At 47.6% G+C, this 20,777-nt stretch overlaps 6 protein-coding genes and 2 non-coding genes across 8 annotated transcripts; 4 read left to right on the top strand and 4 right to left on the bottom strand.

Moving 5' to 3' along the window:
• Nucleotides 1–790: 790 nt before the first annotated feature.
• On the bottom strand, nt 791–9,643 carry BO85DRAFT_495488 (lovastatin nonaketide synthase; the record flags this gene model as incomplete). Its single annotated transcript, XM_025663930.1, has 6 exons — nt 791–800; nt 1,012–1,049; nt 1,269–8,419; nt 8,480–8,609; nt 8,665–9,420; nt 9,473–9,643. The coding sequence occupies 6 exons, from the start codon at nt 9,641–9,643 to the stop codon at nt 791–793; spliced, it is 8,256 nt and encodes a 2,751-aa protein (XP_025521469.1).
• A 549-nt stretch (nt 9,644–10,192) lies between these two features.
• Nucleotides 10,193–11,033, top strand: BO85DRAFT_360636 (putative EF-hand calcium-binding domain protein; the record flags this gene model as incomplete). Its single annotated transcript, XM_025655559.1, has 2 exons — nt 10,193–10,265; nt 10,324–11,033. The coding sequence occupies 2 exons, from the start codon at nt 10,193–10,195 to the stop codon at nt 11,031–11,033; spliced, it is 783 nt and encodes a 260-aa protein (XP_025521468.1).
• A 414-nt stretch (nt 11,034–11,447) lies between these two features.
• Nucleotides 11,448–12,385, top strand: BO85DRAFT_359855 (SDR family oxidoreductase; the record flags this gene model as incomplete). The annotated part of the gene is made up of 2 exons (XM_025655528.1): nt 11,448–11,469; nt 11,535–12,385. 2 exons carry the CDS (start codon nt 11,448–11,450, stop codon nt 12,383–12,385), a joined length of 873 nt encoding a protein of 290 aa, XP_025521467.1.
• Nucleotides 12,386–13,011: 626 nt separating this feature from the next.
• Nucleotides 13,012–14,862, bottom strand: BO85DRAFT_361525 (methionine permease; the record flags this gene model as incomplete). The annotated part of the gene is made up of 5 exons (XM_025655592.1): nt 13,012–13,266; nt 13,329–13,639; nt 13,697–13,856; nt 13,925–14,615; nt 14,687–14,862. 5 exons carry the CDS (start codon nt 14,860–14,862, stop codon nt 13,012–13,014), a joined length of 1,593 nt encoding a protein of 530 aa, XP_025521466.1.
• Nucleotides 14,863–15,607: 745 nt separating this feature from the next.
• BO85DRAFT_455525 (cytochrome P450) lies at nt 15,608–17,440 on the bottom strand (the record flags this gene model as incomplete). Its single annotated transcript, XM_025661392.1, has 5 exons — nt 15,608–16,032; nt 16,166–16,765; nt 16,824–16,892; nt 16,942–17,158; nt 17,210–17,440. 5 exons carry the CDS (start codon nt 17,438–17,440, stop codon nt 15,608–15,610), a joined length of 1,542 nt encoding a protein of 513 aa, XP_025521465.1.
• An 803-nt stretch (nt 17,441–18,243) lies between these two features.
• BO85DRAFT_t9 lies at nt 18,244–18,316 on the top strand. The gene has a single exon. It is a non-coding gene; the product is annotated as a tRNA-Lys (tRNA).
• A 22-nt stretch (nt 18,317–18,338) lies between these two features.
• Nucleotides 18,339–18,411, top strand: BO85DRAFT_t10. The gene has a single exon. It is a non-coding gene; the product is annotated as a tRNA-Lys (tRNA).
• Nucleotides 18,412–18,825: 414 nt separating this feature from the next.
• BO85DRAFT_444792 (YukJ family protein) lies at nt 18,826–19,963 on the bottom strand. Its single transcript, XM_025659110.1, has one exon. The coding sequence runs from the start codon at nt 19,739–19,741 to the stop codon at nt 19,007–19,009; it is 735 nt and encodes a 244-aa protein (XP_025521464.1). The 5' UTR covers nt 19,742–19,963; the 3' UTR covers nt 18,826–19,006.
• Nucleotides 19,964–20,777: the final 814 nt, after the last annotated feature.

Raw genomic sequence — 20,777 nt, 5'->3', positions numbered from 1 at the left:
ATACAAGTAATATTATATAATACTAGAAATAATGTACTATATTCTGTTTATGTATAACTTATATAATAAGCTCTAATATTTAATCTAGTATAATATCTAATCAGTACCATAAAATCTAAAAGAGATATTAATAGAATAAAAATATATAATATATATAATAAGCTTTCTGCTCCAGACAGGATATTTATAGTATCTATTATTACTGAAACCGTCTTAGATATATAATATAAAAGAAGAGTAATTATTAATAATAATAGATATAAGCCCTGGACAGCAGAGAATCAGATATAAATATATCTTAAAAATTATAAAAATATGTGATGGGTAAAGAGTATATTTATAAATTTATATTACTGACTTAATTCTTTATATATATTGAAATAATAATAATAATTAATTCTAATAATAAATAAATTATTTATAAATTGCATGCACACACGTATATAGAAACTTATTAAATTAATAAGCTATAAAAAAGAAAATACAGGATCTAATATAAAATTATAAAGATATAACTTTTATAGCTATTATAAAAGATAAAAAATATATATGAAATCCTATAAATCTCTATGACTATAATAAAAAGCTTATTAAAAGATTTATATGGGGCTTTTATACAGATCTCTATAGTTATAGAATCTTTGACCAGGCAGAGAACAGGAGTGAGCGGGTCTAGAGTTTTATAATAAAATTTATTATAATATTCACATGAGATAAAAAAAATAAAAAATATAATATAAGAAAATAGAAAAAATATACAGAAAAAATTAGAAAAGATATATAAATAAGATTAGATAATTCTATAAAAAATATTCTTATAAAGATTATTTATAAGATACCTACAAGGAAATAGTTATGCACATTCTGATTAGTCAGTTTGAACTTAGGAATAGCTTTATATTTAAATTATAATATTTGAGTGATATTGTAAGATTATGAGAGTTCTATATAAAAAGAAATAAGAAAGGAAATAAAATCTTGTATATAGAATTCCGCAGTACAGAGGCTTACTCAGACTGCAGGCATCTTGCAAGAGCGCCCTGGCCGCGCTATATTAGGGTAACCCAATCTATCTATCTATCTATCTATCTATCTATCCCCAGATCTCACATGACAGATACCTGCCGTTAAGGCATCACAGGCTGCCGATGATCACGAATCAATGATGAGAGATGTCCCACGAACGACTCCAGAAACCCATTTGCATCAGTCGGACGAGGAATACTAAATAGCAAACAATCCATCAAAAGCATCAATTCTTCACCCACTTCAATAGCTTTCAAGAAAATAGGCACCTGCAATGGCAGTAGCATGTGGTCTTGTACAGACATATCGAAGTCTGCGGCTTGGAAAATCCCCACCTGGTTATAGCCCTCATATTGAAGGGCTACCTGCGTAATTGTAGAGCTTTCTCTGGTTCCAGGAGAGATGCAGCCATGTCTTTCAATGCGTGCAATATCCACGTCTGTATTTTCCATGGCCTCAGTTGCAGATTCTTTAGCATTTCGAAGTAGAGCCTCGAAGGTTAGGATACTGTTCCACCCAATGGAAAACCGGACGGGAGTAATTCTGGTGAAACAACCAATCGTTCGCTCTACATCCACATGAGGCCTTCCCTCGTCGATCACAAAAATACATGTGTCTGAAGCACCATTCTGCGAGAGCAAGAAGCTTTGCAAGGCTGCAAGTATAAAATGGGCAGGCAGAGCTCCAACAGAAGCTGTTATTCGCTTCATGCGTGAGAACATGTTGGGCGCCAGGGAGAGGGTAACGCGGATTCGATCGCTTCCTCCACCTGGAAGCTGATTAGCGGGAGCTGAGTTGCTTATAGCGTCCAGACATGGTCTGCTACAGACTCCGCTGATGCTCCTAGCATGTGATGGCACCTTGCTGTTCAGTCGAGCGCTTTGCCACAAAGCAAAGTCCCCGTATGTAAGCTGAGGTTGCTTGACAGTTGTTGTATCCTGATCATTCACAATGACATCATAAAGCCTGCACCATTCCTCGAGGAAGATAGCCAGACTGGATCCATCGAAACACAGAGGATGTGCAATGATAAGTAGTTTGTGCAGACTACTATCAAGTCTTAATAAGATGGCGGCGCCGACTTCACCATTTCGTACGTTGAGTGGGAGTCTCCTTTTCTGGGAAATTGACTTGTCGATATTGTCGGCCGGGTTGTCCAACTTGGTCATGTCATAAAACATGAGATTGAATCTGCCCATAGCCATGTGATACTGTATGTTTATATCCCCGAGTTTAGGGATAGCTGTACCTAGCGCGCTGTGGCGGTGGACGAGAATGCGGAAAGCGCCTTCTAGCCCTTCGACTGAGGGCATGCCTCGAATGTTCACAACGGCCGACATATTCGAATCCTCTCTGATCAACTTTGCCAAGCTCATCTGATACGTGGACAAAGGAGCCTGAGCTTTAGATTGTGTAAGAGATCTAATGATTTCCCCCTTTGATGTTGGGATGTTGGAGTTGATGGACGAGGGAGTGTGAGTGCTTTCATGTTTCCTCTGCCCCTGGCCTTGGTGACCAAGGTTTGTCGACATTGAGCTAGTGGCTTTCAAGACGAGAGAATGAATGGACTTCGCGGCGAGAATGTCAAACATAGATATGTCGACCTCAAGGACCTCCGTGAACCACCTTCGAAACTCAATAGCTATAATGGAGTCGAGGCCATAGTGAGATAAAGGGTTGTCGGCCAACACCGATGAGACCCCAACACCAAGAACAGATGCTATCTTTCCTAAAAAGGCTTCCAGTACAACCTGATTCAAGGTATCTTTGTCACCTGCGGTCTTAATGAGGGAACCAATATTCTTGGCATTATTTGCTGTTGTTAACCCCTTCCCGTAGGCTCTGTTGGCATAGAGGTTGCGGAACAGGGATCGATCCGCCCAGAATACATCAGGATCATTGACATTGACGCCGACTATTATTTGATGCCAATCCAGACCTGGTGGACACGGGTGGGGCTCTCGGAGCGTGACGCACTCCTCTGCCAGATACATAAGTTCCTTTTCAGTGAGAATATCCCACTTGCTTCGTTCCAAGCTTTGCTTGGCTGTGACATTGTTCGCAACTAGACCGCGAGTGGTGACAGTACCGCCGTTCATTGCAGTTGCGACAAAGCCATTCTCACGTCTCCACCGCATAAAGGCGTCTATCCAAGCATTTGCCGCTCCATAAGCTCCCTGTCCTTTGTTTCCGCAGATGTCTGATACAGACGAGAAACAAACGAAGTAGTCAAGGTTGAGACCAATAGAAGCCTCGTGGAGGTTCTTGGCTCCCTGGCACTTTGTGTGCAGAGACTTCCGAATTTGCGTCAAGCTAGTAGAGCGGATCATGGCATCGTGGAGCTCAACAGCCACGTGGAAAATCCCTCCGAGGCTGTGGCTGATTCTATCCACAACGCTTTTAACATCAGCCAAAATACCAATATCCCCTTGATAAATATCGACTGATGCTCTCTTCGACTGAAGCCAGGTAACAGTTTTCCGAGCCTCCGGGGTCGTTGCACCCGAGCGTGAGAGAAAAGCGAATTTCCTCGCGCCACGAAGATGCATCCATTCTGCAAGGGCAGTTCCCAGTCCACCAAGTCCACCAACAAGTAAATATGTTTTGGAGGGAATGAAGAGTGGCAGTTGTTGATATGGGGTCGGTTTTACGAGGACTGTGTCATCGTCCTTTGGGATCAGTATCACTTTCCCTGGTTTGCGACCGAGTTGTAACATCCGGAAGGCCTTTTCAACCTGACCGAAGGAAAACGTATGCAGCTCCGAAGGGGGTTTGATGATGCCACGACAGAACATATCGAGGCCCCTGGCAAGGATTTCGCGGCCCAAGCTCGGTCGCTCCTGAAACACGAGCACCATATCGACGGCCGCAAAGGTGGCGTTGCGGCGGAATGGCTCCATGTTTAAGCCTGAGTTTTTATGTATATCACGCTTCCCGATTTCGATAAAGCGGCCAAATTTCTTGATACATCCCCACGATGCTTGCAATAGATGACCGGCCAAGCTATTCAAGACGACATCTACACCCTCGCCGTTAGTTGCGGTGAGGATCTCAGCAGTGAATCCATCATCTCGGGAGGAGAATATCTCTGAATCAGCCAGACCATAACGCTCGCGAAGAAACCTTCTCTTTGGTTTAGAGCAGGTCACGAAAACCCGAGCGCCGATGTTTTGTGCAATCTGAATGGCTACTTGCCCCACACCACCAGCTCCTGCATGAATCAGAACCGTTTCCCCAGACTGTAGCCGTGCGATGTCCACAAGGCAGTATAGAGCCGTAGAAAGAATCACCGGGAGGCTCACTACCTCAGTAAGTTCTACGGAGCTGGGAACCTTGTGACAGAACCTGGCTGGTGGTCTAACGACGGTGCCATGGGCCCCCATACCCGGGCTGAAAGCCACAACCCTGTCTCCTACCTTGAACTCCGTTTCATCAACACTTTTACCAACTTGTGTGATGAATCCCGCACATTCGTCGCCCATTTGATAGTACTGGATAATACCCGTGGCAACTGCAATATCGTGAAAGTTGAGCGATGACGCCGCAACCTTGATCTCGACTTCATCATCGCTCAATGAACGGGACAGGATATCCTGATTTTCCACGAAATGCAAAGATTCAAGAAGCCCAACCTGCCCAATACGAAGCGTGAGTGCTGGGTAATCACCGAATCTATCAAGTTGTGGTTCGGTTCCTACACCATGGGGGAGCTTTCGGTTGAGATCCACATCTTCCTCCACTCGTGGAATGTAGATCTGCCCATTTCGCTCAGCAAACTCCTCTTCTTGTTTATCGTACGTGGCGACTTCGATAACTCGCTCGGCAATTGAATCAGCTGTGCTTTTATCTTTCACGTCAAGTGACACGAAGAATGAATCTGGGTTTTCGTTCCGCGCTGTTCTCAAAAGCCCGAGCAGTGCGGCTTGATCTGGGTTTTCGCACTCCATGGTCGCTCCCTCAACCAGCCAAATGACCTTGATATTTTCAGTCTGTAGCAGTTCCCGGACGCCGATCCAGGTGTTGTCTGTGGAGTCAAATGGTTCATCTAGGATAGCAAGCACAATTACTACCGATGTGACGAGGCCGTACTTCGGGACTTCCTGGAGCTCCATCGTGGAAGCGATGTTGATGTTTTGCGATAATTGTAAGTGCTGTAGAACGGCTGCTGTTCGCTCTGACCGTCGATATGACGCTGGCATGACAAGTGATACTTCTGGCGGAGCGATAGCGTGTTTCGTTGCATGTACAGGTCTGAAGATGCCCCACGGCTGAGGTGTAAGGATTTGGTCCATAGCACCCTCTCCAGTAAACGACGCCTTTGCCATGACTGCACCCGAGTCGTTCAAAAATTCAGAAACCTTCGGATTCCCGAAGTGATCTAAATTGGCATCGACCACCACCAGATCATAACGGCCGGTAGGCTCAGTAGATGAAATCGAACCTTTGTTGAACGATGTAAGTATTTGTTGATCTGCCTTCCCGACCACCCAGATATTCAGTTCTTGGAACCGTGCCCGTTGAGTTCCCTTGAACCACAGAGATTCCTCAACAATAGCTGGCACCTTATTTGGCTCGGAGGTGATGTAGAGAATTCTTGCCATAGGATATTGGAAACTGAATAGGTCTAGTAGCTGATTTACATCCTGTTCTCTGCTTCCCAAAGGAATCATGGATTTATCCGACAGAAAGTCAAAACAGGGCTGCCAGCGCTGCCGGAAGAACAAGGTTCGGTTGCTCGCCTTTGCACTCCGCGTCTCCACAGCAGTAGCTTCAATGTTGCGTGCCTCGATAACAATATTGCCATTTGGTTGAGCTATTATAATATCATTAATTGCAAGTCTGGGACTGGGTAGCTCCGTGAATGTATAAACGTTATAATGTTGCACGTCCGACGTGCCGGCGGTCTTGACAAGCATGCCTGAGATGTCCAGTGACCCCATAAAGGTGGACACAAATGCCTGTGACATCTGTCTGTTCAGAAGTGCCTCAATGACAAGAAACATAACATGGAAAGAGGCATCCAAGAATGTTGGATGGATGATTGTTTTCTGACTGAGCTCGTGAGGTGTCTGAAACTTGGGGTCGAAAGACATTGTTGTCACACCAAACCCATCTCCCGTGGAGACATCATTTTTGATAAGGGCGAACCGTGGACCATACACCGAATGCAGGTCCTCGAGTCGTGAATAAAGTGCCGAGGGTGTCATGTAGCGGTCTGACTGCTCTAACAAATCCTCTAGGTGAGGATATGTTTTGGTTGGTTTGATTGGCTGGGGAAGACCATAATCGACGCTGATCCGACCGCGACAATGTTCTATCCCCTCATTGGCCTCATCGTAGGATATTATTACAAACTCAAACCATGTATCCGACGTTGTGCGCGACGAGGTTGTGGCGGGGTAGAGCTCCGTCAGTATTTCATGCCCTTGTTCCGAGTCTTCCCGTAAAGTTAGGGCCGCTTTGATGGAAACATCCCTGACCTTGATCATCTTCATGTTAACTCGCTCAGACTCAATCCGTACCGCACCCTCGATCGCCATACAGACAAAAGCTGCCGCGGGGAAGACAACCTTGGAGTCAATTACATGGTCTTTCAGCCAGGGAAGCTCGCTGAGCCGAATGTAGTTGCGGTACCGCGGCATGTTTCTCATTGAACCCGGAACAGGGGCACCGAGAAGAGCATGTTTCCATGGACGGTGTACGTGCTCCGACACTAACCGAGTCGTAAACCAATAATCTTTATGATTCCAAGAGTAGGAAGGAAGGTCATAAAGCCTCTCAGTGGCTGGCTGGTGAACAACGCTACCGTCGACGACGGTCTGTCTCTGGTTGATTGCTTCCAATTTGGCGGGATATCCAAGACAAAACATCTGTCCGATCGCTTCTAGCAAAGACTTCTGAGCGGACTGGTTGCGTGATAGTGTTCCAAAGTATGGAAGTGTCAGTGACAGGGAAGAAACTGTCTCTGTGGCTGGGCTTTTCAGCGCAGGGTGTGGTCCAATTTCAAGAAGGACATCAACATTTTGTTGATCCTCATCATCCAAGACAATTCCTGTTAGTGCATCCGAGAAACAGACCGGAGAAACCATGTTTTGAGCCCAGTAACTAGCTGTCATTTCGTCTCCATGGCACACTCGTCCTGTGACACTAGAAAACATGCGACAATTAGCACTCTGGGTTCTGAAGCTTGGGAGCTCTTCGATGGCGCGTTGGTATCCTGGTGCGAGGGGTACCATATGATGGGAGTGGTATGCTTGCTCAACCTTCAACAGCCGTGTAAATACTCCACGACCATCTAAGGACTCCTTGAGTTCGATGATAGCATCTTTATCTCCGGATATTGTGACACTGGTAGGACCATTTATTGCAGCAATGTTCAGGCGGCCTTCAAAGCTATGGACCTCTTGCATAGCGGAGCTCTGCCCCATTCCAACAGCCATCATGGCGCCAGATAGACCTGTCTGTGTTCCTCGGCTCATATATACGCCTCTGTAGTAAGCAATGACAATCGCTGCTTCGAGCGAGATTATCCCAGCCGCGTACGCACAGGCGATCTCACCAGATGAGTGTCCACAGACAGCAGTGGGAGTGACTCCCCAGGCTTTCAATAAGCACACCAAGGCGAGCTGTATGGCGGTGGAAATTGGCTGCGAAAATTGGGACTCGGTTAGTCTGGAGACATCCTGGCTGCGCAGGAGCTCTTCTCTAATGGTCCAGGAAGGTCCATCTCGAAGCGACTGTAATACTGCATCACACTTTTCCAGGACCTCACGGAACAAGGGAAACTGCTCGATCAAGTCTCTACCGGTATCGAATGACAAAGCACCCTGCCCGGTGAATATAAAACCCACTCTCTTCACAGGGCTACTTGCATCTACCCAGCGTGATGTGGGGCGTACTGCAGTCAAGCCCTCAACAACCGACTGTGGATCGTAGCCGATGCAATATGTTCTCCAGTGGTGCAACGTTCTCTTCGTGGTAAGAGTATGAGCCAAGTCGGCTATGCGTAACGTATCTTTATTATTCAGATACTCTATCATCGCGTGCAGTCCACGGGCCCCAGCATCTGGGCTGTGAGAAGTGATTGGGAGTAGGTATGATCGTTTCTCTGCTGGCCATAAACGGTCAACTCCTTCTTCCTTGTCGCACCTGCCATTATCATAGCCCTCAAGGATCACATGTGCGTTGGAGCCTCCATATCCAGAAGAGTTAATGCTGGCACGGCGCGGCATATCATTCAAGGTGCTCCAAACTGTCTCACTCGTTGGCACCCGGATCTTCCATTGTTCAAACTTAATAACCGGGTTTGGGTCATGAAACAACATGTTAGGCGGGATTAATCCTTTCTCCAAAGCGAGTGTGGTTTTTATGAGTCCAGAGAGACCGGCAGCGCCTGATGTTCGTGAGTCATTTGTGGTGTGGCAACTCATGATGAACTTCGCTTGCTTCTTACCTTCGAGATGGCCGATATTGGGCTTGACACTGCCGACCCAAATCGGCTCCTGCCTTCTTTCTGTTCCAAAGACCTCACCAATGGCCCTCGCTTCGCGCGGATCACCGGCTCTCGTGCCTGTACCATGAGCCTGGAACTTGTGATCAGCTTCATGGGCTTTTCAAAGAGTCTCATGGGCAACCTACCTCGAAGTATTGGGTATCCACTGGGTCTATGCCTGCAGAGCGGTAGGCCGTTCGGAACAGGGCAGCCTGGGCCTCAGCCGATGGTAGTGTAATACCCTCTGTTTTCCCATCGTGATTTGCTGCTGTTCCTCGCATCACTGCTCGGATTTTGTTCCCAGTGGAAATTGCGTCACGTTGACGCTTTAGAATGACTGCACATACACCATCGCCTCGTACATAGCCACCTCCCTGAGCATCGAAACAGCGGCAACGGCCGTCATCACTAAGAAAACCCATGTCTGATATTGTCTGATAGATGTTCGGTGCAAATTGAAGGGCTGTCCCAGCGACAATGGATATGCTAGATTCACCGTTCAATAATGATTGGGATCCCAGATGGAACGCGACGAGTGACGAAGAGCAGGCTGTGTCGATCGTCATACTAGGGCCTCTCAAGTCATACAGGTAAGAAATGCGGTTGCTGAGGATTGGGTTTCCTGTCCCAGTAAGCGCATAGATAGGGTAATTCTCGAGATCCTTTGCCTGTAGTGAATTGTAGTCATTGGCATTGGCAAAGGTACCACAGTACACCGAGGTATTAGTGCCTCGGATGTCCTTCAGAGGAATTTCCGCATTTTCAAGTGCCTCGTACACCACTTCTAAGAGGATTCTCTGCTGTGGATCCATTGCAGCTGCTTCCTTCCCCGAGATCCCAAAGAACTCGGCATCGAAATGACCTAATGGCTGGTCAAGAAAGTAGCCATGGCGCGCGTTGGTCTGTAGCAGCGTTATCCTGGCTGTCCATCTCTGTTTCAATAGGACGGCTTACCGTTCCGTTATTCAGGCGATCTGGATGGTAAAAGGCGTCGACATTGAACCTTTCCGGCGGCATCTCCCTGCGCAAGTCCTTTTTCTGTAAAATGTTGTCCCACAGCTTGCTTGGACTGTTTGCACCGGCCACTCGGCAGGCCACGCCAACTATGACAGGGGGGTTATCCATACTGAAAGATAAGGGCCGCTGAGTCAGTATGCTACTTGGTTATGGGTGTGCATCAGACGGGTGGACGTCCTGGTATTTATCGAGGAACCTCGATGGCGTGTACCTGATAGCAGACCAGTTCAGTCCATTGGGAGTGGCTTTACGTGCTTTCAGGTTATGGTCAACGCCAATGCACTGAACGCAGGTTACTATGCCCGTAATTGCCGTCGGGCCATCCGATATGCGTCATCTACGTCTCTAACATTCTCTTTGGGAGCAACTGCAGGTTTACAAACCTTGTCCATGCTGACTTGAAAGCTTCCACGTAGCCGATGTTGCAATTGCTTAAAATGCTTGAAAATCATCTGCGGCCTCCTTGCAGCCTTTCCATGCTGTACGAAGCCATATTCCTGGACCACCTTCAGCCAGCACACCGCTTCCTTGTTATCTTGGGCGAAGTGATATAGATCCAACCTCTGAATATCTTTGGACTCTTTACAGTTCTGCTTTCAGCAAGAATATCTCTTCTCCCTTGCCCGCTGTCCTACATAGTGCCAGGTCGACTAAAGCATGTCCCCTCCGATCAGAGTCCTCGGTCTACATGGGAAGGGCTGCAACTCTGAAGTGTTCAGGTCGCAAACAGGTGATTGCCCCCTCGTCATCAAGTATCTATCGCATGAACAATTGGTTTACCTTCTCAGAAATATTTCGGAGACTTCTGTCCGATCTTCCCGTTCAATACGATTTCCCCGATGCCCCTCTTCCCAGTCCACCAGCAGCAGGTGTAGGGATTGTATACGAGCCGCCATATTATGCATACTGGCACAGCGACAACCTCAAAAGTATCGAAGATAGCTGTTCGTGGCTCAGGACCTATATGACCCGCAATGGCCCTTATGATGCGGTGATGGCATTCTCCCAGGGCGCGATGTTAGTCTCCAGTATGCTACTTCAAGACGCGGCAGGCATATCCAAAGCACTATCGCCGGTTAAGGCGGCCATTTTCTTCTCTGGGGGTCCTCCGTTGACAGTTATGGACAGTCTTGGATTTGACATTCCAGAAGACACCTGGGAGAGGGACAGAATATCGCGCTTAACGTTAGACGTGCAACCACACCATCAAGCCAGCAAGGAGACATGGCAAGGGCCTTCCCTTGCGAAATATGAGATCACAGAAGAAGAACTGCGAGCGGATATCGCGGGGCCATGGACAATCACGATTCCTACTCTCCATGTTTACGGATCCAAGGACCCCCGATACGAAGCAGGGGTGGAGCTTTCAGCATTGTGTGATTCGACTCGCAGGCAATGTTACACACATGACGGTACCCATGAGATACCTCGGTCTCCTATTATCAATGAGGAGATTGCAAAGCTTATCAGAACGCTCTTGTGTAACCTGCAGCAATGAGCCCTCCTTGCCTATTTCTGTTGTCTTACCTAGGTTGGCAGCATACATGAGGATCCTTGTTTCCTTCTACTCTTTCTACATGTCCAGCATGTCGATTACAGAGATCAATTCCTTATCCCTCTAGCCATAGCGTTTCAGAGGTATTACGGGATCCATACGCTGTTTCCACTGATCGGCATTTCTAGCTTGTTTGCTGAATCTCTTCATGTGGCTCTTCTCGTGCAAGTGTAATCGGACTGCGATGATTACCTGAGAGATAATAAAAGCAAGTCAAGCCGAGAATAATTCTTGTCCCTCCATCCGACCGTTTTAGTTAACTTAAAAGCTGCTATACACCCAAAACGAGACCAGGGCCAGACCTTAACGGAGCCGTGAATACCCAAGTTAGCAGACGACTATCTCATACAGATCAGAATGCTTTGTTTTGACGAAACCTGTAAGGCTTTCTCATGCTTGTATCACCTTATTGGCAAAACACAAGTAATGAACTCAGGATCCCAGTTTTGGGTTACACGCCCACCATCCACCACGATACATACGCCCCGATCTCCACTAGTCACCATGAAGGCCAAGCAGTTCTCGTTTCGGGAGCCTCACGTGGAATCGGCCGAGCTATTGCGCTTTCCTTTGCCAAGGGAGGAGCCGCAGCTATCGCTCTGATCGCACGAAACAATCTCGATGAGACAGAAGCGGAGATCCACAAAGTAGCGAAAGATGCAGGACACGAGAAGCCAAACGTCTTAAAGCTCCAGTTAGATATTACCGACGAATGCGCTGTTAAGAAAGCCGCTGAGAAGGTCAAACTGTGTTTCGGTCGCCTGGATATTCTAGTCAACAATGCTGGCCGCCTGCATGCTCTCTGCCCCATACTGGAAAGCGACACGCAGGAATGGTGGAAGACACTAGAGGTGAACCTCAAGGGGACATACCTTGTGACTCGGTTTTTCCTCAATCTAGTCCTTCAGGGACAGCAGAAAACAATTGTGATCACCAGTTCCATTGGCGCTATATCGGAAGTTCATGGGATGTCGTCCTACCAGATTAGCAAAACTGCGTTGCTTCGCCTGTCGGACTTCCTGATGCACGAGGTTGGCAATCAGGGAGTCCTGGCCTTTTGCATACACCCTGGGATAGTCCTGACTAAGCTTGCTGAAGTTATTCCTGAGAGTGAGCGAGATATATTCGTCGACAACCCCAGATTGTGTGGAGATACTATCTCTTGGCTCACTGAAGAACGTCGGGACTGGTTGGCTGGGCGTTTGATCAGTGTCAATTGGGATATGTTGGAGTTGAATGCTCGCCGGGAGGAAATTGTCTGGGGAGACAAGCTCAAATTGAGGTTCACGTTCTGATACGAGTGGATCAAGGATAGCTATTTTACAAATTCTTTCATCTCAAGAACATTGATCATAGATATGGTAGTCGAGGTTGAAGTAACCGGAAAGTGAGTTACAATAGAGGTCTCCCAAACACTGAAGCCTGATCTCTGCCACGTACATAGCCAATGAGTGAAATAGTTCAGGAACTCAACGTGGGTTTTTGTCGAAGTGTGACCTTTTAGGTATAACCTTTCCTTCCCGATGTCGTACAAGGGATATCACCTTGCCTCATTTCCAAAACCCCTATGCCAAGCCTAGAATCCCAACTTATCCTTCGTCGTGTGAATGTAGTTGAATTCCTCCTGAAGGTATAATATTTCCTTCGCCTTATCCTTATTTTATTTTTTTTATTTGTTTGCTCATTTGATGGTTCCCTCCCCCCGCCCGTTCCCTTTTTTTCCCTGTGTTGTGGTGATGGTAGCATATGCTAGAGCCCGATGATGTTGATGCTTATTTTAGCACCACACCTGGAAATTCGCTTTCAACTTACAGTATATCAAGATTAAGTGTTTATATACAAACTCTCCATCATTTCAGATATAAGGTTGTGGGATTAATCTAGACCGTTTTATGCCAATATCACGTCCTTCACAGCATGATTAGTAACGTATTTCGGCAATCCCCTCATGAGAACTATTCCTCTGCATGCGATAGCGCACGACCCGCGAGCCATCAGTCAAATCCTTGGTCACTGGACGAAGACTGTAGCCAAACACCCATGGCGACAGAACAAATCTGAGTAGATAGTATATCACACCCAGCCCGAGAATGCCTAGGGCTACCACCGGACTAAGCCAGTAAGGAATACTCGATGTGCTCGAGTTTGGCGGAACAAAAGGCATGACCAAGAGGAACTGCAAACCCGTCTGTGTTAGTACATTGGCATATCAAAGCTAGGATAGCAAAGTAAACTTACAACATTGGCGGCCAAGTAGAATACAATGACCGGCCATGGCGCAGTGTAGGACGACGACCACCCCTCGGATGGGGTGAATCGCATCTTCACCAGACCCACCGTAATGGCAGTCAACAGGGCGCACATGGGATACGAGGAAAGACCAACGACAAATGAAAAAGCATCCCCTGCTGGTGGAGCACAGATAAATAGAATCGTGACGCAGAGATGGACGAATAGTGCTGCGATCGGGGTCTTGAACGGTCGGTTCTGCATCATGATGTCTGGGAATGGGGTAATGCCGTCTTTCGCTAACTCTTGCAGCAAGCGCGCTGGATAAACGACTTTTAGCCCAACAGGTATATAGGGATAACGGAAGAGTCACTTACGGACGACAAACGCGACACCCAACAAGTGGCCGATAGCGGACAAAGCTACAAGAGCGGGTAGGGCTCGCGTTGCGGCTGTCTCACCGAACACATTGCGGAATAGGCTGGCAGCAATCGTGACGTTGGCTGATCGGAATTCTTCTTTGGATACACCAGCGAACTATTTGAATGAGAAAGAGAAATAAGTCACCATATTCTGAGTCTACCACAGCTGGGGCCAAGACTTACATAGGCGACATTGGCAAGAACGTACAACACCGTGATGATCCCCATGGCGGATGGGAGTGCGATGCGGAGGGTGCGTTCCGGGTTCTTTACCTCGGAGAGGACCGCATTCACATTATCGTACCCTTGGTACGAGAATATCGCGTCTAGCAGAGCTGTACCGATGTCATATCCATTCTTCGAAGTGCCTTCAAATGATGTCCTCAGGTCAAAGTTATGAGGGTTGGGAATGCGCCTATGGCCAGCCAAAGCTGCGAATCCAGTACACACGATGAACAGTAACGTGAAGAGCTTTACCATGCTCAGCAGATCCTGCATTGCGCGCCCGAGCCGGGGAGCGCAGGTGTGGACGCCGACAGCAAACGACACGGCTGCTATTGCTAGCCCTCGTTCCTTCCAGGTCGTGGAGTCTACCCCAGCAGCAGATAGGAGATACTCCGAAGCAGTGATCGCATTGCTTGCAGAGACCTGTAAGAACAAACAGAAGAAAAGATAGATGCAAGTCTGCATCTGCTTCGGAGAGAAGCATCGCTCCAGATACACCTTGATGCCTCCCGATCGAGGCATCCCGCTGCCGAATTCCAGCATCACCAGGGCACCGCAGGCAGAGATGATTCCGGCCACCACCCAGAGTATCAGCGACAGTCCTACACTGCCAGAGAGCTTGAAGATAGTTGAGGGTGTAGAGAAGATTCTACTAGCCGTTAGCAACTCTCAAGATCTAGATCGGAATGGCGGAGTGAATAGACTGAACGATGGACCTACCCAGCGCCAACTATCTTGTTAACAACCAGAGAAATGGCTCCCAGCACACCAATCTTCCGTTCTTGAAGTACATGGTTCTCGTTGACTGTGAGTCTCTCGCCACCCTTGGGACTTTCATCGCGAGAGCGAGACGCATCCGTCTCGACTGTCACTTGAGAAATCGTGTCGCGGCCCATGTCGACGGAAAATCCAAATCATCCAACCCATCAACTTCCGCCCGAGACGAAACAACTTATATGTCAGTGGTCTCGTAGAATCCCTGCGGCTTCCGTCCGAAATTCTCTCGAGCCGCCAAGGTGGCTAGCTGCTAGTGGATGAGTTCAGCTGCAGGCATGATGGCGTTATTCCCAAAACCCCACTAGCGATTCGCAGGCTTATTAGCATCCGTCTCCCAAACATCCACCTTAAAATACAACCATGCCCTTCCTTTTTGCACTCCAGGCCCACTTCTAAGTTGGAGACAGCAGTGACGTGCCCTCTGCTGATAATTCCGTGACTGCTAACGCTGTTTTCACCGAGCCTAGACGCCCCTCGAAGCTCTTACATCTACATGTTTCTATTTAAATGCCTAATAAAGTGGGGGTGGTTGACGAACGAGTCTTCCTACCCTTCTTATGACATGGCCTTTTCGGTGAATGTCCAATGCTAACGGGAAAAGATTGAGCAACAATGTGATGGTCCGATCGCGCACGACATATTGGTCCACGAGAGGTTGCAGCATGCAGTATCTGCCATCATGCGCGAAGTCTATCCCGGGTTATTCGTCATAAAAGTGATCTTCGGAGCACGGGGCTTATGAGGGGTAGGAAGACGAGACTAACAGGGCAGATGAGCACAGAGTTGAGCAGGAGTATACTATTGATAAGTACCGCGGTACGCCGAAAACTAACATAAGTGTTCAGTTGTCAGAGCTCACTGCAATTACAGACTAATCTGTTCCTTGCTCTGCCTCCTTCTGACCGCAATCACCCCATTCGGATCCGCCGCCAACATTGTCCCAAACACTATCGTCTCGGGCTTTTTCCCAACAACTTTGAAGTCGTACTTCATCAGGATATGGCACAACGCTAATTTTATCTCGTTCGCCGCAAAGAATCTTCCCGGACATGCGTGTCGGCCCAGTCCGAAGCCCAAGTGATTCGGGGACGAGTTAGCGAACGCTGCGGTGTGCTCGTGGCCAGGCTCGTTTCTGAGCTTGAGAAAGCGATCGGGAATGAAGGTTTCAGGTTTAGGATAATATTTCTCGTCCCATTGTCGGAGGCAAGGGACAATGATCTTGCAGTCTTTCGGGATGATCGTGCCGTCGGATAAGGTGACAGGTGCCTCGGCCATGCGGCGCATGGAGACTTGGTGGTGGGTATGTTAGCTTAGGGACACTTCTTACCAAAACCATCAAGAACGGGTCAAGGCAAATCAAAGTATACAAGGGTCGCTTATACGATGAAGGCGTGAGAAAAGAAAAATTAAGGGATACTATACCGCTGCTGATTGGCTTTAAGCGCTGACTCTCCTTCAACACACTATCCATCAATCTTAGCTTCGCCAACGAGGACCTTTCCCAACCATTATTAAAGACAGATCTGATCTCGTCTCGCATTGCTTCAATGAGCTCTTCCCGCCCGTCTAAATCGTATAATACCTGCGTGAGCATATCGGAGCTGGTGTGCACAGCCGCACTGGAAAGCAACAACTGCGCAGAGACAGGATTATACTGTCTTCCATTCGCAACGTCCTCCAACCACTCTATTGTATCTTCATGACGTTCTGGATCTCTCCCTTCCAGCTTTGCGATGGACTTGGCTTTTCGACGTTCCTCTATGACCGGCTCGATAATGCTTCGGGCTTCTCGTATGTCGGCACGAAGCCTTCGACAAGATGGCTGGAACTTGGACGCCAAGGGGCGCAGAAAGCGAGGATAGATGCGCAGTTCGAATGTTGCCTGGAATAGGTCGATGGAGTAGTCGACGGAAATCCGTAACCATTTGGGGTTGTGGCAAATCTTATCGCCTAGAAAGACTCGGGAGCTGATTTGAGCGATGATCTTGAGCATCGTTCGGCTCAGGGGGATTTCATGCCATTCTGGTAGTTATTAGTTTTATCACGACATACAGAAAATGGTGAACAATATTAATGATACCGGGATCATCAGTCCAATGTTCCTGCAATGCGACCGTTGCCTCCTGAGACAATATCTCATTTAGATCCTCTGTTCTTGTCAGTTGCTGATACTCCACAGGTATGCGACAGAAGCCCACCCAAGTTCCGGGTCAATTTTGTCTTCAAAGTAGTCTGAAAGATCTCATCATCCTCCAGAGCTTGCATCTGTTGCTCGAACCCAGGAACATTGACATGCATGTCCTCTATTAGAGTCTTTCGGAGGCTCAGTGTTTTCGAATTACGGATCTCGTCGGCATATTTGGGGTCCAGGACCATCATGACCCCATTTTCGGTGACTATGTTGAATGCACTTGCCTTGAGATGGTCAACTAATCATTGATCGCTGCAAACTACGAAAATTTTTACCTTTTTCAGTCCAGCCTTGAGCAGATCCTGTGCGTTTGTGATGAAACGTTTCTTAGCGAGCAAGTCGATAAATTCAAATCGTCTCTTTGCATTAATCAGGGGCAGTCCGTTCTGCGAGACGGATGTATCCCTCCATTGAAGGAGAAAGATGAGCATAAGAGAAAGCAGGCAGATCAAAGTGCCTAGCCCGAGAGGATTGCCATGCTCTTTGGCGTCGACATTGAGTTCCATGGCGGGCGCAATTTGAAATGAGTCAACCGGTTGTGCTACACCAAAGGGTGAGAGAAGGGCACTGGAAGTTCAATTTATAATCGCTGCAGTCCGAGCGAGCGCTCAATTTAGATCGGTCTGGTATCGTCCTCATTATCGATACATCCGATGTTTGCCATGTATACTTTGCCTACAGCTTCCCAGCTATCCTTGTTGATGGGGTACTGATCCTCATGGCCTGAACAGATCGCGCCATTAATGTCTCACATTCTGGCGTATCATCGAATAGTTGAATAAAAAGGTATTATGCGTGCATTAATCGAGCTCGGAGGGATTTGTCGGCGTCTCTTCGACCATACTCACGGCCTGTGTGCACAATGTGGAATCAAACATGCAGGAGACTTTTGATAAAAGGTATGGCACATGGAGGGCCACATTCCAGCTGAACTTTTGCCAGGAAGGTGCCCACCAAATGCAAAAGGATATCAAGGTATATTCCCAGTCCACTCGAGAATGATTATGTGCTTTCCAGTCCAGTTTGTGATGGGCCTATGCAGGCAGAGTCATCTCCATGCGCGCTTTTTCCACTTTACAACGAGAGCTGAAGGGAATTGGGGTCAGTAGGATTCCCGTGTTTTTATGTTCCAAAGGTGCTGATGGCCCTTATGTACAGTGAAGCAGCATGTTTCAATTGATTTAGGGGCGTGAACCGGCTATTTCCCCCCAGGCACAAAAACCCAGACACAAAGTCAATTTGTTTTGCCTACCAGGCGCCTCTAGCAGGGAATATGTAGCATTTCAAGGCAACTCCTTTCACCGAACTAGCCCGGCTAGCTCAATCGGTAGAGCGTGAGACTCTTAATCTCAAGGCTGCGGGTTCGAGCCCCGCGTTGGGCTGTTCAACTTCCTCTTTCCCTTTGCCCGGCTAGCTCAATCGGTAGAGCGTGAGACTCTTAATCTCAAGGCTGCGGGTTCGAGCCCCGCGTTGGGCTTTCTTTTTGGCTAATTTTCGGCCCGCTTGCTCAGGAAAACTTAAATTTCAAACAGCACTCACTAAAGTCTTTTTGTTAAGTAACTTTTTGTTCGCCTGCTCATCTGGTAGGCCTACAAAACCATCTTACTTACTATTTTTGTCTATGTATGGGAAGTATCTATTGCCCGCTGATAGGCGTCTCAAACATAATGTTCGCAAACAGCAAGTAGAACAAATACTCCTGGTCTACACCAGTTAGCTTTTTTTGGCTACGTAGTTACACATGTTTGTTTATTCTCCTGGCCACCCTAGTCAGTAACCAGAGTCTCTGTCAACCACATAGTCTTTGACCATGTGTGGTAATGCCTATGAAGTTCGCCAAAATAACCTTCTACCCAGGCCACTGAATGCATTTCTGATCTTATAATTTATAATGTTACTGAGCAGACAGGTTCATTAGTACTTAACCCAACTGTGGGCAGTCACTAGCAGAGCAATCGATCAAATCGTGTTTCAAATTGCCACAACTCAATAGAGCTGCATCTTGGTCCATACTATTACGTAGCAACCTGTTTCAAAATGATTCCATACACTATATCAGCATCCTTTAGACCTCAGGACCCGACTGCCTCCCGAATAATTTGCAACAAGCTCTCACTACCTCTCTCCGCCTCCCCATCATCACCCGTAGGAAGTCTCTGCGAAGCAAAGGCCAGAAACACCGCCTCCCAGTGCCCATCAGAGAATTTGAACAACAAACCACCATCCGAGTAAATCCCATTGTCATATTTGGGCAGACTGCCCTGGTTCATATGAATGTTATGAATTCCAGATCCAAACGAAGCACCGAAGATATAGGCAGTGGCAGTTTCATCATTAATAGCCGCCTGAATGATTGGCTCCAGCTTATCCAGAATGTCATTGTCAGGTCCGTCGATGTCGTGCTTCAGGATCTCGCCGGCAAGAATGTTCACGAGGCCTTTTGTGCGGTAGAAGTCAAGTCCCTCTAGATCGGTGTGCTGTGGAGTATAGTGATTATAGCGAAAGTGTCGGTGGTCATGGTGGCGATGCTGAGTGCCATTGTTATGGCTATTGTTGGGATCCTGGATCAGGTGGAATCCCAGCTCCAGGGTGTCGAGTTTGTCGGTCATCGGATGGGTGAAGTCTTTATCAACCCAGTATACCAGACGAGATTCTTTGCCGCTGGATTTGACATTAATGGCAGCAGTTCGCTTGCCAGAGGAGTCGTCTCTGAAGTAGAGGTAGATGTGTGGCGTGGGCTGGCCACGGCCCTCGGCGTAGTAGTCAAACGGGCGACAAGCCCAGACACCGTAGTGGGGGACAGGCATGGTGATTTGGTACTGGCAAAATGTTCTGATCTGTATGTTAGTCACCCGAGTTGTCAGTTAGTACTGGTAGTAATGCTACTGCCATGATGCAGGTTCAGATCGTTGCTGCTTTCGCCTTCCCCGGCTCGCTATTTATACTCAGCATTTTTCTCAGCGGACTAAGTGAGAGGTTATTGTAACTATGGCGTAAAAGCAAGCACTCGGTGAAGTAGTATATTTCCTAGCTCTCGTATTCCAACCTGTCAGAAGGGAAGGTCTGCGGTGTAGACTCATCGAGACCGACCGCCACCCGAGGGCGAGATGCCGACCGTGCGAGCTGCACCTCGGGTCCGGCGGGGTGAGCGGGGCAGAGATCCACCCCGCAGTTTTAAGCTTCACAGCGCTAGTCCAGTGTTGGCAACGGATCCACCAAGCTAGTATTGTGACAGTACCCATGTAAATCTGGCATCTATCTAGCCTTACTCATACAAATTGGGTGCAAAAAGTCTCGTGTGTTACTTTAGCGCCAATATGTGAGTTTATTGCTCTTTTAACACCTGAGGACTTGGGGGAACTAATCAGCCTCCTCGAGACCATCATGTAGAATGCAATATCGTGAGTCGCTTACCAAGTCGTCATCCAGCCTACGATGAGGCCAACATGACTCTTGCCCGGTAAACCTATTATCACGGCAGGCTTTATCCAACCTCTATATTAATGAAAACTTTTCTCATGAGAGGTATGTGGGGACTGGGAAGATCCTCTCAGCCGTCTGTGGCTCGGGAGGAGCCGTGAAGTATTGCGCTGCTACTACTGCATGGTGACCTTGGCATGCCCCAATTTGCGATGGCGGCTTCTTTAGAAGAAAAAAAGTGAGTATACAGTGAATACAAACACGCACAGCATTTATGCCCAGAAAAACGGGAAGTGCAGCTTCCACTGACAGTTCATACCATGCTTCACACTGGTCATTCACTACGCTTCAGTTCCACATATAAACACTGTCATTGATCCAGCTTTGCTATCACCACCACTTCTACACCCCGTTTTCTACACC

The sequence above is a fragment of the Aspergillus piperis genome, assembly GCF_003184755.1.
Source record: "Aspergillus piperis CBS 112811 unplaced genomic scaffold BO85scaffold_1, whole genome shotgun sequence".
Lineage (NCBI taxonomy): Eukaryota > Fungi > Ascomycota > Eurotiomycetes > Eurotiales > Aspergillaceae > Aspergillus > Aspergillus piperis.
This window is presented reverse-complemented; position numbering and strand designations above follow the sequence as displayed.